The sequence below is a fragment of the Ursus americanus genome, chromosome 31, assembly GCF_024610735.1.
Source record: "Ursus americanus isolate L20-20 chromosome 31, mUrsAme1.1.p, whole genome shotgun sequence".
Lineage (NCBI taxonomy): Eukaryota > Metazoa > Chordata > Mammalia > Carnivora > Ursidae > Ursus > Ursus americanus.
In genome coordinates, this window is record NC_142157.1 from 16,402,933 (window position 1) to 16,419,405 (window position 16,473).

Here is a 16,473-nt window from a genome sequence, read left to right on the forward strand (position 1 = left end):
CCAAACCACTGGGGGAATTAGTTGCACCGTTGCAGCTTTCTTCTCTTTTTACGTATTCAAATTTTTGCTATCTTCCTTTCTAGGGGAAGATTGAAGTAGGGCATTCACAACTATGATGTGAATTTACAATTAAGGTTTACTGTGATTACTTGTGTGGCTGATGCAGTTAGAGTACCACATTATGCTTTGCGTTTTATAGGAGAATAATGGGTTCTAGTCTATGGCACTTCAGCGTATCATTCAATATAAATATAGTTATTTCCTGAAAATTGTGTGCAAGTTACAAAAATAAGATAACTTACGAGACAGTAGCTTAAATAAAACATGAACTAGTTTCTGATGGCGCTTGCTTCGTGTCTGATTTTTAATGCTGCTTTCCTCCCTAGCAATTCTTTGAGGTGGAAGAAGAGACTTTTGTGCAAGAATCGACTACTATCAAAATGAGTATTTTGTTAAAAAAACTGAAGGATAGAGAAGAAATTATTAAGCAATTAAGAGAAGAACTAGACCAATATGAAGAGTCTAGACTTCAAAAACTTGTAAGTTTCAAAGCAATGAATAATTAATTTTAATATATGTAAATAAAGTTATAACTTTCCAAAAGTTTGGGTCAAGAATAAAGGAAATGCAGGTGGTATATCTTGGGCATCTCTCTCCACTCATCAGCCAGTCCAACCCTTTTCTGCCCAATGACATATTCCAGAAAACCCATAATCATTATAAATGGGAGCAATATAATTGTTCTCAATTTTTATTTATAATAGAAATAAAATAACTTACTTCCCACTGCAGAAATTGTCCCACTCTAGAAGAGCACGTAGATTTTTGTTTTAATTTTGGAGACGCCAACCCTGTTTTGCTATTTAGATAGTTTGAAAGACACAAAGCAATCTCTCCACATCAGGACTTCCAGAAAGCACCGTGAAACAGGAGGACCTTCAAGGAAAATTCTCGAAGGTTTTTCCCTCAGTTCTCCTTGTTTCAAAGGAGGCCAGAAGTTGGTTTACTACTTGGACAAAGGACTGGTGGGTACAGAAATGGAAGGAGAGAGCAAGGAGAGGCTAAGCTCCTGTCAGCGAGGAGAATTTTAAGGGCTTTCCAGGGTGGACGCTGAGAGTGAATTCATTTTCATCTCAAGTCAGCTTTGAGCCACTGGCTGTGGCCCAACCACAGTTCAGAGCCATAGAGGAGTCTTTATTATTAAATCCTAAGAGCAAGAAGCTGATTGTTTGACTCGGAGAGGCTAGCAGAGAGGCCAGAGGTATAACGATCTTTTGAATATCAACTGGCAGGCACCACAGGCCTCGTCAGTGGTACCTCTTCTCATCTCCTGGCTCAGTTTACAGAGGAGGAAGCAGACGGGGTGGTTAAGTGACTTCCCCCAGGCACACAGCTAGTACACGGTAAAGATGGCATGTGAGCTGAATCTGAAGCCCACAGAAGGAGGTAGAGCTCTATGCTCTACAGTAAGGTGTCAAGGTTGTGATTTTCCAAATTAACTAGTTGATATGTATTTATAAAATAGACTACAATAGTATATTATTAATGCAGGTGTATACACACCCACGTAAATATTGACACATGCATAGATATGCACAGAAAAGGTCTGAAAAATTATACATCCAAATGTTAACACTAGGAAGAAACATTTGTACATTGCCAGTCCCTTTAAGAGCAATCTATGGTTTGCCTAAATCCCACACTAGTAAGCTTTCTTTTTTAAAGATTTTATTTATTTATTTGAGAGAGAGAGAGAGATGAGCAGGGGTGGAGCCAGAGGTAGAGGGAGAAGTAGACTCCCCACTGAGCAGGGAGCCCCATGCGGGGCTCAATCCCAGGATCCCAGGATCATGACCTGAGCCCAAGGCAGACGCTTAACCAACCGAGTCACCCAGGGCCCCGCCCCCACCAGTAATCTTATTTAAAACTCCAAGTTTAGAAGAGGTAAGGAATTGCACTTGTATCATTCTGAAGGATTTTGTTTACTAACTGGTGAAGAAATGTTTGCTTTGTATAATCTATTATAGTTCTTTATGTTCTAAAAAATAAACACCTGAGTATCTTCTAAGTAGTACAGTATTAAGTGTTAGTAGCATAGATCTAATGAAATTAAATATTAACTCTTTTTACATATTCTGATTGCTTTGGAGGAAGCACATCCAGTTTTTGAACTTACTTTAACCTTTTCCTGGGTCTAAATCCAGTCTTATCTTTTGGAGACAATGATTTAATAGAAAGGACTAAAACAACCGTAATAGTTTTGGCCTTTAATCTTGCCTTGGTCAAAGATATGCAGCGTAGATGGGCAGGGTGATTTTGGTCCTCTTATTTCCCCTTTCTGAAGTGCCAAGTGAGACCTGCCTAGCTAAAAGGGATAGTTGTGAGAAGGATACCTGTTGTATTGAATGTGAATTGCTTTGAGTTCTTTGAAGAAAGCTAAATATATAAACCCTTAGTTATCAGGAGTAAATACACAAGTCCTTATGACCATCCAGTTTACATTCCGTGAAATGCTCTGAACAGACCTCAGGACCAGTTCAGACCATCCTGATTCGGGAATTGAGCTCCTTACACTAAAACATGAGGTCTATCTTGTAACATTTACATTTCTTAAGTTCTCTCTGACGCTGGAGGGGAAGGAAATGAGAATGGGTAGTGGCTTCTTGAGGACAAAGGAGTTGGGGTTCCACCCTGCTATTGTATCGGCAGGGAGTTCCCTGGTTCAGAAAGGCATCCTCAATACTCTGGTTATTCCAGGATAACTTGTCCCCAGGGAGACCACATCACAGTTTCTCTAAACACCCTAAGATTTGAGGGAGGTGCACGAAGGCCACAAAACAGATCATGAATTATATAAAATAAGCCTATGAAGAATACTTTTCTTTTTCTAATCCTCTAAGATTTCCTGAAATTCCATACCACCCAGGTTCTGGAAGAGATCTTGTTCAATTTGAAATTTCATCTTATGCAACTGCTCCCTCTGGTGGTATAAAAAAGTTTGAGACACCAAGCACCTGAGATTAGATTTGGAAAAAAATTTGGAGAATCAACTGGAGAATTTCAAAGTCACAATGGAGATAACTTGAAACCACTTGAAATAAGCAAGCTGAATAAGCAATAGGGGAACACTCCAGTTCATTCTTACTGACAGTCAAATTACATGAATAGCTTTATAGTAAGTAGTCATAATATCTCTCTAGAATGGTTTTTGAGAAAAATCTGATGAGAATGTGATCGCAAAGGGAAAGTTTAATGAACAGCTAGCTTAAATCACATTTATAACAAAATATGGAAATCAGGAAAGGGAGCTGTTCAAGTTATAGAAGCCTCATCTCTCCAGGCGTCATGTTGGATATCCCTCTGAGCACCGTCATTTGAGGACTAAGCACCTTTTCCAGTTTAGTTCTGTGGGAAACCGTTGAGACTGAACCGCGTGTCACTGTGGTTCTCCTGTCCGTTGATGAGTCCCCTTGAGGATTGCTTCGGAGGCTGGCCTGTCAGAGCGCACAACACCCGTGCGTTTTCATTGCAACTGGAGTTGTCCCTTTTGAAAAGACTTCATTTTTTCCCTTACCCTCCCATAAATGAGCTGTGCAACCATCCCCCCCCACCCCCCAGAAGGGAACATAACTGCTTGTTGCTGACAGCTCTGAAACAGAGCTGTCCGTCAAGAGTGGCGGCTCTGCAGGGCTGCACTGCCCCAGTGCGCCACTTTCCTGGCTGTCACTCACTGGGAGAGCACCTGCTCTTCTCCCTGTCAGGCAGCATGGGCATGCATCAGAACCCTAGTGCACCCCCCAGCAGCAAATTGAGATGTCCAAGTACTGTACGGGGAGCTGCAGAATTGAGACACCAATATGGCAGGAGGAAGACTGCTGAGAGGCACATGCGGGGCTCTAAACAGTCCTCCTCAGACTTTATTGTGCGCCTGGATCCCCCGTGGCTGCGGTTAAGACACAGATTCTGACAGTAGGTCTGGGCTGGGGCCTGAGATTCTGCCTTTCCCATAAGCTCCGGGGTGATGCCGGGCTCCTGGTCTATGGACCGCACTTGGAGTAGCAAGGCGCTGCAGTATACCAGGTTTTCAAAAATGATTCTTTCTTTTTTTTTTTTTAAAGATTATTTATTTATTTATTTGACAGAGACAGCCAGCGAGAGAGGGAACACAAGCAGGGGGAGTGGGAGAGGAAGAAGCAGGCTCCCAGCGGAAGAGCCTGATGTGGGGCTCGATCCCATAACGCCGGGATCACGCCCTGAGCCAAAGGCAGACGCTTAACCGCTGTGCCACCCAGGCGCCCCAAAAATGATTCTTTCAAGATCTGTTTAGGATTTTGAAGCCAGGGAACGGTGATTCTGCACATCTCGTGAATGTTCATCCGAGAAATAGTGCATAACCCACCGCCGGAAGGGCTCGTTTTCCCAACAGGAGAGAAAAACCTTACATTGGCGAGTTCCTTCAGAAATTTAAAATTCCAGAATGATCGTGGCTCACACACAATCTCTCCACAGCTATAATGCGGCTTTAAATAGCTTCATCTAGTTCACCACCTTTTAATGATCTCCATCCTTTTAAACCTTGGTTTATTAACGCAGTTTATTTTAAAGAGGTCTCATGGTTTAAATAAGCCAAAAACTAGTAGTGTGGGCAGATGGTAGAAGGAACACCACCACAAAACCTGCCACTCAGAGTGTAACAGATGACCGTGGCAGCCCAGAACTATCCCTTTGTTCATTTTGCTAATGAGTGTCCTCATTGCTGTGGGAGTCTGAATAGTTAATTACGTGCAGTTCCTGCAGCTGACAGATGGTGGGGACAGAGCTAAAGATTAACCTCACAAGAACGGGGGCTGTAGATGCGTATGAAGAGGAAAAACCGTCCAGTTGAATGTGTTTTCCTTGTTTCCTGCTTTTATATGAGAGTTTTAGAAAACGCATTGAGGTATTAGCTGCTACCATTTATACACTCTATGTTTTGTGTGATTAATTCAAATAGTTCTTGTTTAGTTTATGATAATGAGAGCTCCTGTCATCCGCTGTGGGTACCCGTTAGGAAATGTATGCTTAAGTCTTTGGAGACAAATATTTGTTTGTTTGTTTGTTTAAAAAGCCCTTTGTAGCCTATAAGTCCATTCTGTGATGGTTTCAAGTTGAACCATGTGGGACTAGAAATTAATGACTAAGAAAGGATCCTTCCTTTATTAAAACAGTGCTGTTTATTAACTATCAGATTTGTTAGTTCTCATTAATTAAGAATGAGTTGGGCTCAAATAATGTAAGTGAAATGGTGGATCAAAATCATGAAGATTTGTATTGGGTTTAATGCAAAGCTTAACATTGTTTTAAAAATTAACTCTGATATGACTAACTTCATTAGTAGGTGGCTTCTTATTGAATGTACTGGGTTTATTCAATGTACTGCAAAAATTGTAGCCACTTATTTTTCTTTTGAGCCATTATGGTCACGGGGTAAAACATTTAAATAATTTACTTTCTGAGCTCTCTAAAGTTAAATAAAAATAACATTCCAAAAGGAACCCAGTATATTGGGAGGGAAGATTTTGTTTTTGAGAGAAGATCCTCTTTTCGTGGATCAGCCATCATGGCATTGCTGCAAAAAGAGTATGTTATAATTCATCTGAAGGTTACTTTAAAGTTGAAAAGTATTTCTCTTATCCATGTGAATTTTGAAGCCAGGCATATAGAACCTTCTGTCTCTTTTAGCATAATAATATAATGACTTTTCAGCCTACTCCTTAATATTTTGAGATGGCGTAATCATTTAGTATTTTACCATCACGAAGTAAAAAGTTCTGCACCAGCTTCCCCAATCCATTACATCTTAATTTAAAAAAAATAAATGTGTGGCAGTAAAATGTAGACAGCCATAAGCGAGGGTATATTCAGATGTTTTTCAATAGCTTTGAAACAGACAAGAAGAAGAAGAAGAAAGGAAGAGTAGCTGTCCCAATAAGCTTCTATTGCGTAAGAAAAAGCCTCTCCCATAATGGACATGGCAAGATTTAAACAAAAGACGCACATAATAAAAATGTAAATGAGTTTGCTTTACTAAAACTATAACTTTAAAGTCCTTTGTTGTAAGTTATCCTGAAACCTTCTTACAAGGTAATCGCTGTTTGCATAGAGATTTAAACCGAAGTCTTCAATAGCATTAACCGCCTGCACAGCCCCCCGTGTGACAGGCATGCAAAGCCACGTTAATGTTCAGAATATGAATTGCCTCTGGGTGGCTCCCCCACCCAGCCGAAAACCAACTGTGTGGATATCCGTGCGCCTGATGGACTCCATGCGGCTCCCAGCCTGAAAACGTCACCACTTTGACATGTGATGTGCTCCTCGTGACACTGGCAGCGCTGACACTGGGAAATGCCACAAAGGCAACAAGCCCCCCTCCTTAGCCGTGCACTTTGCCACCCCCTGGCGCTGCCCGTCCTGGTCCCCCCAGCCTGCCTAGTTACAGGCGGACAGCACTTCAGACACACACAGAGGGAAGTGTGGGTGGAGGGGCCCCAGCTGCCTCCCTGGACGCAGCCTCCATAATGAATTGACCTGAATGATGAGGGCACACAAACAGTATGATATGCATTATTCCTGTCAATAAAATGTCCCCATGTGCTGTGGTCTTTGTACAGAATGTACTGCAGCCTTTCTTCCAGCGAGCTCTATTTAATCTCCTTCCTTTTTACTATTCATATTATAAGTGTGTAATAGAATTCAGAAAATTATATGATAGCTCTTCTGTGTCTGTATTGTCTTGTGTTGCATATTTAAATCCTTGGCTCTCTGCTTAGAAATATGGAATTCCCCATCTTTCAGGACACTTTTGCCAAAGAGACGGCTCTAGAGAGGGAAAATTTGGAGTACAAAGTGGCAAACGAGAGACTGATTCAGATCATTTCAGAACTCGAAGAAGCAATCCGACTCAATCTAAAGGAAAATTCAGTATTAGGTAACATTTTACAGTCATTTTCGAGAAAAACCGATGCTTCGGGCACTTCGTAAAACCCATAGCGGTGTTTCTCTTTACCAAACATACGTGTGCTTGGTCATTTACGTGCATAAGATCCGTCTGATAGCCATCTCTGATCTTCACTGAAGATGGCATTCCTTGCTTGGGAAAGAGGGTTTATTTGTGGCTGTGTTCTTAAGCCATGCCATTCTAACTCAGGGTGGGTTTTTTTTCCCTCCCAAGACAAGCACTGACCTTGGAAAAATGTACTAAGCAGTGCTCTATTTCACTTAGAAATATTATAAGTGGATAGAGACTTCTGCTGATTTCTGTGTCATATGCTTGCTTTAATCATCTAAAATTTACCACCTTTAAATACTTAAGCACACGGACTGGGGTATGCTTTGTGGAGAAACAGAGTTAGCCCTTCAGGAAAATATGCCACTACTTGCTACTGAATTATCTTCACTTTTGGATCCAAATTTAAAGGACAGATCCTCATGTGTGTCCCTCATACTCCCCTTTTTTACATACCATAGACGTTGGTAAAAGTTCCATTTAAATCACCAAAGTATTTTTTCACTTACTGTTACCTTTGTATTTCTGTTACTTATATGATTGTTCCCCTTACCTGCAGTGATGAAAAGTAATAAAAAAAAAAAACTTAGAGCAAAATATTGATGAAATCAGATAGATTACAATACCCCTTGGATATAAATTACACCATGCCAGTGTCGTTTCATCTCCCTTCTAACGTGGTGTGATACTGCTTTTTCAGTCGTTGGTAGTTCTTACCGAGTCATAAAGTGCCACCTGCGAAAGCACTTTGCATTGGCTGTGACTAAGAGCAAAAATGTCCATTGCTAGTATTGATGAAAAGCTTTCAGCCCTCAGCCACCCTTGGATCTTGAACTTAGTTCTTAATCCCTATCTGACCAGCCGTCTGAACAGCAGGAAGAGGGCTGTGAATGTCAAGGGCAGTTGTGAAGGTCACAATCCTGCTAGGACTTGCGTCCACCATGCCTGCCTGCCCTGAAGCAGGGAGCTTGAATACAGGGCCATAAGCTTGTAATTTCATGGTTGGCCTCTCTTTCCTTTTGTTTACAGAAGATGAAATTGTAAGACTGAAAGAGAAGGCAGAAAAGAATCATCAAACTATTCAAAAGGTACTGTAACTTTTTACATTGACGAATGACTCTTTTACATTGAAATATCAGCACGACGAGTGAAATAACACTGTGTCCCGCTTGTCTTGGGGGTGTAGAGAAAAGTCCATTTCCATATTTAATCTCTCCCATGACTTGGGTGGGGTCTTGTAATAAGTAAGGATTCCGTCTTGAAAATGAATTAATGTACAGATACTTCTTTTCTTTGGGATAACTGAGTGTCCTTGTTAACTATAAGGAACTGAAAAGTTCTATGACACAGGGGGTCCAAAGATGGGCTAGTGGGAGAATTCTATTATTAAGAACGAGCAATTTATTTTCAGCCCAGATGTGGCTTCATGCTCATTTTTCTGTTTGCGTGTGAACTGGGCTTATGCTATGCAGGAAATCTGTGTTTAGAAGAGGAATTCTTTTGGTATCAGCAAGGTCAAGATCTCCCAGGACATCCGAGGCAGGAGGACCACAGTGGTACAGGTTGGGCGCCCCTGCTTTGGGCTTGCTTAGCTCTCCGTGGTAGTGTCCCATCCTACCTATCAACACATATTCAGCGATGGGCAGACTTCCCTGCCGTCCTGCATGCCTCAGAGGGCAGAGATGGTGACATATCTGTTTCTGGTACATTCCCAGTGCTGAGCACCGTGCCTGGCGCGAGGACAAGTGCTCCTTGAGTGATTCATAGAATGAGAATGTGTTTAGAGTTCAGGAAATTTACAGGTGAAAACGTGTATTTACATCCCTGACTTATTCTAAATAGACATTGATGCTCTCCACTCACTGAATCGAGTGCTGGTTTTAAAATGAAAATTAATTAAAACTGGATAACATTCCGTTTTAATTAAACATTCAGTCCCTCACAGGCACTAGCCACATTTCTAGAGCCCAACGAACGGCCACCTGTGCCCAAGTTTAGGTCCAAATGTCAACCTGATTGTCCAGTTCAGGGTATTTTTGGGCTTTTGATAAAATTACTTTTAAGAACTATTTTTTAAAGACTCGGTTACCCCGAAGGGTCAGAGTTGGGAGATGTTTTCTCTGATAAACAAACCCATCACGGGTTTGCAGAGTGAGTTCTTTTTCTTGCAGTTCACGCTGTTTGCAGTGGTGACGTACAAGTCCCATCCTCCCAGAGAAAACTAGAGTCTGTGGGCAGACAAGTTTAACCTTCTAGGCATCCACGGTTGAAATGAAGTCCCGGCTTTCTGGTGTCACTTAATCTCCACGGAAGGTTGAAATGTTACTAAACCTGTTCAGTCTGTCCTGTCACTGGGGGAGATGAGTTGTGTAAGCTTACTCTTCTCTGAGAGGAGCACAAGAAATTAAAGCAAAAAATCTGACCAGGAAGCCATCAGTTAGAAAGAAACATGCCCCTTCGAATGACGCATTATACCTTGTGTGAGCTTAAATATTTCAGTCAAATGCATCCTCACGTTCCTAAGTCGGCACTGCCCAGTGGTAGCCCCAGGTGGCTAGTTCAGCACATGAATTGTGCAACCAAGGAACTCAGTTTTTAATTATATTTAATTTTATTTTTTTAATTTAAATTTAAAAACTGATACTTGTTTCAGTGTATTGGAACACCTTTATGTATATTTTAAATAACTTGGTATGGGACTCTGCTTTTTCTTCGGTAAACTTCATGCAATCTAAACACAGATCAAGTATTTCCGATGAAATTTTAGCCCCCGAATTGAGATGTGCTGTATGTGAAAAGTACACACTGGGTTTCAAAGACTTCGTTTAAGTGAAATATTGCAGCAATGCTTTTTATTTTTTATTTTTTTAAATAATTTTTATTTTGTTATGTTAGTCACCATACAGTACATCCCCAGTTTTTGATGCAATGTTTCATGATTCATTATTTGCATATAACACCCAGTGCACCATGCAATACGTGCCTGCTTTTTAATATTAATTATTACACATTGAGATGATAATATTTTGAACGGATATTTGGATAAATGTATTAAAATTGATTTCTCCTGTTTCTTTAACCTTTTTTAACAAGGCTACTATAAAGTTCAAAATTGAATATATATTGCACCATATTTTTAATTCACAGCTCTCTTCTAAACAAATATAACAGATGCATAGTCTGTTTGATCATTTGTTAAATCGTTTCTCTTTTCTTTTTTTCTTTGTGCGTACTGAACCTCCACAGAAACACTGAATATGGGCACAATTTGGTATTGAGCAGAAAGAATCTAGAACCTTGGGTTCCTCTTCCATTTCTGCCTCTGTGGTCCCTTGGGCCAGTGCCTCATCCTTCTTCCTGTGTCTCACAGGCTTACTGTGAGGATAGAATGAGATAATGCACGTCGAAGTGCTTTGTCAACTGGAAAGCACATCAGGAGTTGTTGAACAAACGAGAGCTGATATTTACTGGTTTGGTTTCCAATATTCTCCACTAAATCCATTAATTCAGCAATGTTTATTAGATGCCTTTTAGTGCCAGGCTCTGTGCTACTCCTGAGACACACACACAGGGACACGTGCACACACACACACACACACACACACACACACACGAACCTGCCGTAGAGCAGATTAAGTCTAGAGCGAGAGACAAAAACCCTGGCTGTGTGATGTGGACTGTAATGAAAGTATGTACATAGAGGAGAGATGTCTAGCTTTACCTGGAAGGTTCTAGAAAGGCTTCACACACAGTTCCACACCTATTTCGCACTCCTTCCCTGGAGCTGATCTTTCCACGTAGGCAGGAGGGTGGAAGAGCTGGGTACAGAGCGTGAATGCAAAAACTGTGAGATGTGTTTGTGGACTTGATTGTGATTTGGCATGGCTAAGGAACAAGGTAGGAATCCGGTGAGCTGTGAGAATTCGTGTTGGGGCAGGAAGAGGGGAGAGGGGTAAGCAGCTCAGAAGCCCCTGGATAAGACACATGTTTTCTTTTTTAACCCTGAATTCAATGAAAACCAGGTTGAAAATGGCCTGTATTTGGGTGGGCGGATCTCTTGCCATCCATCAGCGCTTAAAGCACTGTCTATTATGATATTCAGTGACTTTCGTGTTTAAATTCCAATAATCTAATAACAGCTGCATCTATATTCCAGCTGTGGCCATAATGCGGATCTCCTTCTGGGAGGGAGTCAGCCAGAGGTCAGAGATGACAGCCCAGGCTGGGGTCAGCATCAGGATGCAGGGCAGCATAGACTGCTGTGGGCCACGTGGGGAAGCGCCGTGTGGATTGTAAGGGATCCGGGAAGGTTGGAGGGAGGACTCTGAGTTGACTCCCAGAAGAGAGGTTCTAGTAAGCCAGGAAAGGGGTATGCGAAGGGGGGGGGCAGCAACATGCAGAAGGGAAGTAAGTGCATGTGAGTTGCTAGAGCTCAGGGGTATGTGAGAGCAAGGGGTGGCAAGAAGCAGGGCTCACGGCAGAGAATTCGTACTCGTGCCAAGGGGTTTGAATTGTCTTCTGAGTGCACTGGGGAGCCTTGAACATTGGGGAAGGATCAGATTCATGTTTCAGAAAGAAAATGAGCGGGAGGGAGCAAAATCTGGAGCGAGAAAGACCAGTTACGAGGTTACTTGGATACACCAGGGAAAGTGTAATCTGAAACAGAAAGAGTACAGTAACACTGGGGATGATCGGGAAGGATGAATTCTGGGGATGGTTAGGCAGTAAAAGCTACAGTCACTGATAAGGTTGAAGGCAGGAGAAGTAAAGGAGAAGTTGAAGCTGGAGAGCATTCGAATGAAGATGAGAACAGGCAGTGGGGGAAGCCAGAGAGGGGACATCACGGAAGCAGTTTCCTTTGCAGTGTGTCCCGCTGGCTGTGTTAAAGGCTCAAAGGGAAGATTAGGCAATTAGCTCTGGCAACGAAGTGATCCTGGTGATATTAATGGAAGTCATTTTCCTGGAACGGTGGGAGCAGTTGAGAAGTGGGGTGAATGCAGAAGGGAAGACAGTAAGTGTGGGCAACTCTCTAGAAGTTTTGCTGTGGATGGTCAGGGAGACGTAGGGGAGTAGTTGGAGAGGGACATGGGGCTGAGTGAGGAATTTTTTTAAAGAAGAAACTAGAATATTTTTAAATGATGCCAGTAGAAAGAAGAATGAGCAGGGAGATGTATAGCAGAAGAGGTCGTTGATGAAGAGTGATCTAAAGGCAGGAAGGATTGGGATAATGGTCTTGGTGTTTGTGGTAATTGACACCAAATGGAAACTTGGTGACATTCCTTTTCAGACCAAGGTATGATGACTCAATACAAAATCTTTTCCTTTCCTTCCACCTGATTCCATTACTTTCCCTAAACCTGCCATCCACCCTCCCACCTCATCAACTATACCACGGTGTCACCTTTGGAGGCCTCTATCTAGCCAGTCCCCACCGTTATCCAGGCCTGCTCTGGCTGAGATGGGCCAATCCTTGCCTGTTGGTGGCATTTCCAAGAGTATGGGGTTTTAACCCAGAGTAGCTGCATCCTCTCTCTGCATATCATTTCACTTAGATCTAATTAGCAGCCTTTCTTTCTACCCCCTACAGCTCTTCTAATCTCCGCTACTTTTCTCAATTCCCATATTCCATCCTCCACGCTACTTCCTAATTCACAGAAAACATGGCGGACACTTGGAATTTTTTTTTCCCTTCTGCCGTCTCTTACTCTGTCACTTAGCTTACCTAGCCTTACCTTTACTCCTTTTTATCCGAAGAGGATCATTCTTCTTTGCCCTGACTCATCCTTCCAGCTATTCCCTGTGTTATCTCCTCCTATCTCCTCTTCTGGAACTTTCTTCATCAGCCCCTTTCTCTCTTATGACTTTAAAAATTTCCCTCTAGCCTAGAGACATAATGAAACCATTGTCTTGGTGGTATCCATTGACACTAATCACCCCCAACCCATTGCCATTTACATTTCAAATATTATTTAAAAGAAATCTGTGTTTACCAGCCCCCTTTTCACTCCCCCCATGCTGTGGATAAGGTGACAGTGAGATCCATATTGCCTTCAATCCTTTTTAGATTTTTTCCTTCCTGAATTTTCTGCTGTATATGACAGACTACCTGCCATTTCATGGAGTCTTCAGCAGCAATGCTCACTTCTGATTCTTCACACAATTCTTCATTCCTTCCTAAGCAACATCTGTCAGTGGCTTCTCCTCCTCCATTTTCCACTTGAATGCCATTCTTGGGAATTCTATTTATCCTTGATCTTTCTCGTTTTCTCTCTAGCTGACTTCAGCCTCTCCGCATAACTGGCACACTTGTTTACCAGTGACTTCCAAACTTTCTTTCCCGCTTCATGATTACCCTGACCACCACGTCTCTAATTTCAACTCTGTTCTCATCCTTAATTTCAAAGTTACATGCGCTTGGACAGCCCCCATCCATTTCCTATGGTAATTAGAAACTCCCTCTGTGGCCCTGCGTACCTGGGACTATTTGCTCTCTTAAGGTCAGGAACTGTCTTGTTTATATTCTTAGTCACCAGCCCTAAAAAAATATTTGCTGAAGAAATGTTCTACATATTCATCAAACCCACTGTCAAAACTTGAACTGATTACCCCTTGAATCTGGACTCTGCTGTGTTCCCCCATTTACATGAATGACATTGTCCTCAATCCCGAAGAACAGAGGAGAAATCGAGGGTCATTCTCTACTTCCTCCTTTATACCTTATATCTAGTTGGTCACTCGATCTGTAGATTTTCCTTCCAAAATTGATCTCAAATCCCCCTTCTCTGTCACAGCATTGCTACAGACTTGTTTGAGGCTCTCATCATTTCCATACATTCGAACTTCATTTTCCTGTCTCCACCCTCATCCCTTTACAAGTCCACACTCTGCCATAGCTGTGTCCTACCTTAATTGTACGCGCTAAAACTTTCAATGGCTCCCCATTGCCTACCGTATAAAATCACATCACACAAAAATACACTGAGGGATTTTCAGGTGTCAGAAACAGCTAAATTCTGTCCAGAAGAACTCTTTGAAATAGGTTTTATTTTCTTAGTCTGACAGACAAGAAAACCAAGACTTGAAGCAGAGACTTCGTTTACCGGCACAGCTAGGAAGGAGCAGAGCTCCGATCTGAACAGACTCCTGGTCTGCTCATTGCATCACCCTGCCTTCTACCCCTGATTGTGGGGAGCAAGGCCTCTCCTACTGTCACCCAACCCTCCCCCTTTCCTTTCCTGCCACTGCTGTCTCTCTGCACCCTGGGTCCCCCAACAGCAAGCCCTCCCCGAGTCCTCCGTGACTGCATGCTCCTCTCCAGTTGCTGCGCTATTTTGTTGGCTGATCTCTCTGCCTTGTTCCTTCTCCAACTTATTGCACGTATTCCTCAAGACCATTGTCAAACAGTACCTCTCCTGTTACGTCTGATTATGACTGGGTGCTGGGATATGTGGATCTCTGTTTTTGACCGTCTGAAAATGTGACTTATTAACATATTTTCTTATGTATTATGGTCATTTTTTCACGTTGCTCTCCCACCATACTGTAGACGCTCCAGAGGAAGGGGTCTGTTTTATTTCATTTCTGTATGTCCATAGACGAACATGGACCTCCTAGCATCTAAAAGGTGTTCCATACATGTGTATTAAATAATGAATATATGAATTAATTGAGTGGATGTCAGAACCAAGGTTTGAAGTTTATCAGCGTATATAACTGACATATAATATATGCATATAATATTATATGACTGATATATATTATATGATATATATCTAATATATATATAACTGATATAGGATATATAATACATAATATATGATATTATGTGTCATTGATAGTATATATCATGATATATATTATATTATATGTCAGTTATATTCTATCAGTGTATATAGTACTATATAATATAATATAATATAATATAATATAATATAATATAATATAATATAAATATATAAAAGACAATCATTGAAGATACCGAAGCAAGTCATAGGAGGGCAGTGGCCCTACGGTGTACGCTCTCTGATGGCTGTTTTCAGTCGGCATGAAGACAATTTGATGTGCATAGAAATAGAACACAAAAATCTAAGATAAAAGAAATAGGTCCTATAAAGAAGAAAAAAAAATGCTCTTCTTGGCAGACTCTGCTTGCTTTATCATATATCCATGTCACGTTTCGTTGGGGTAGAGTGAGGAAGAGTGTAAATAAATTGGCATTTCCTGTGTATATTTTGCTTGCTTTTCTAGCAAAAATACAGTAATTATATCATAATGTGTTATTATTACATGATAATCTACAGACATTTAAATTTTCTAAGTCATATTAGGATCCCCTTTTCTCCTGTTTAAAGTCAAACTATGTGTTGCTAAATTCTACTGAGGAGGAATTTTAGGCGTTCTGTTCTTTTCTTTAATCAAAATGTAATATTCTTCTCTTTTAGCTAATTGATGGTAGAGACAAATTACTACGTGAGCTTGATTATGAAAAATCATTAGTTCAAGAAATGGTAAGGTGATTTACATTATTTCCTAATAAACTTGAAATCAGGAATTCAATTTAATCATGAAAGCTTTATAAACTTTATCTGTAGACATTTTACTGTAAACTCTTATTTCACCTTTGTCAATAATCTAAATGCATATGCATAATTATAAACTTTTTAAATTGGAGCATAATTGACACACGATGTTATATTCGTTTCAAGCGTACAGCAGAGTGATTCGACAGGCAGTTCCATACAGTAAGCTATGCTCACTACAGTAAGTGTGGTCACCCTCCAACGTTATTACAGTATTATTGACCATATTCCCCCATGCTGCACTTTGCAACCCCATGACTTATTTACTTTAAAACTGGAAGTTTGTACCTCTTCATCCCCTTCACCTAGTTCTAGAAACATTTTTAAATGATCATTTTAAGACAACAGTTTGATTAGATCTCTGATAAACATAATAAACTGTCATGTAGACAAGTCTTCTGTAAGAAATTGCATTAAAGCACCGTCCAAAGTTTTTGAGTTTTATTATGGAGATTTAAAAAAACACACACACAAATAGGAGAGCCCAATATTTTGAAGGATTTGCTATTTTTAGTTACAAATTGCCACAAGTGACGACAACAACAAAAAGAGCCTAGCTAGATATTTTGGCATTCTGTGTTGGTCGCATAAGAAAACACTGCCTTTTTATGTTCTTTTAAGAGAACTTTCCAGACGGCTGCTCTTTTATTTTATCTGTGGACTCCCCACCCCCCAGGCCCCGCCACCTCACCCCCCGCCCAGCTTATGGTGGTGTACTTTGCTTTCAACTGGTCACCACTACTATGTCTTTGTTACAGGAAACTGACTGTGTTTATTATAATCAAAAATAAAACACAGCTTGACTTGCGTTCTAAATGTGCTTGAAAAGAATATGATACTGTTTAGAAG

General features: G+C 41.1%; 1 protein-coding gene across 2 annotated transcripts in view; it reads left to right on the forward strand.

Moving 5' to 3' along the window:
• C31H10orf67 (chromosome 31 C10orf67 homolog) overlaps positions 1–16,473 on the forward strand; it is a 138,711-nt gene that overhangs the window by 48,905 nt on the left and 73,333 nt on the right. The window contains exons 5-8 of one of the 2 annotated variants that reach the window (XM_087857621.1): positions 387–539; positions 6,835–6,967; positions 8,075–8,133; positions 15,487–15,552. In XM_087857621.1, the coding sequence (XP_087713747.1) occupies positions 387–539; positions 6,835–6,967; positions 8,075–8,133; positions 15,487–15,552 (411 nt within the window). The remainder of the gene's footprint in view (positions 1–386; positions 540–6,834; positions 6,968–8,074; positions 8,134–15,486; positions 15,553–16,473) is intronic. The other variant, XM_045787082.2, reaches the window with a different exon arrangement.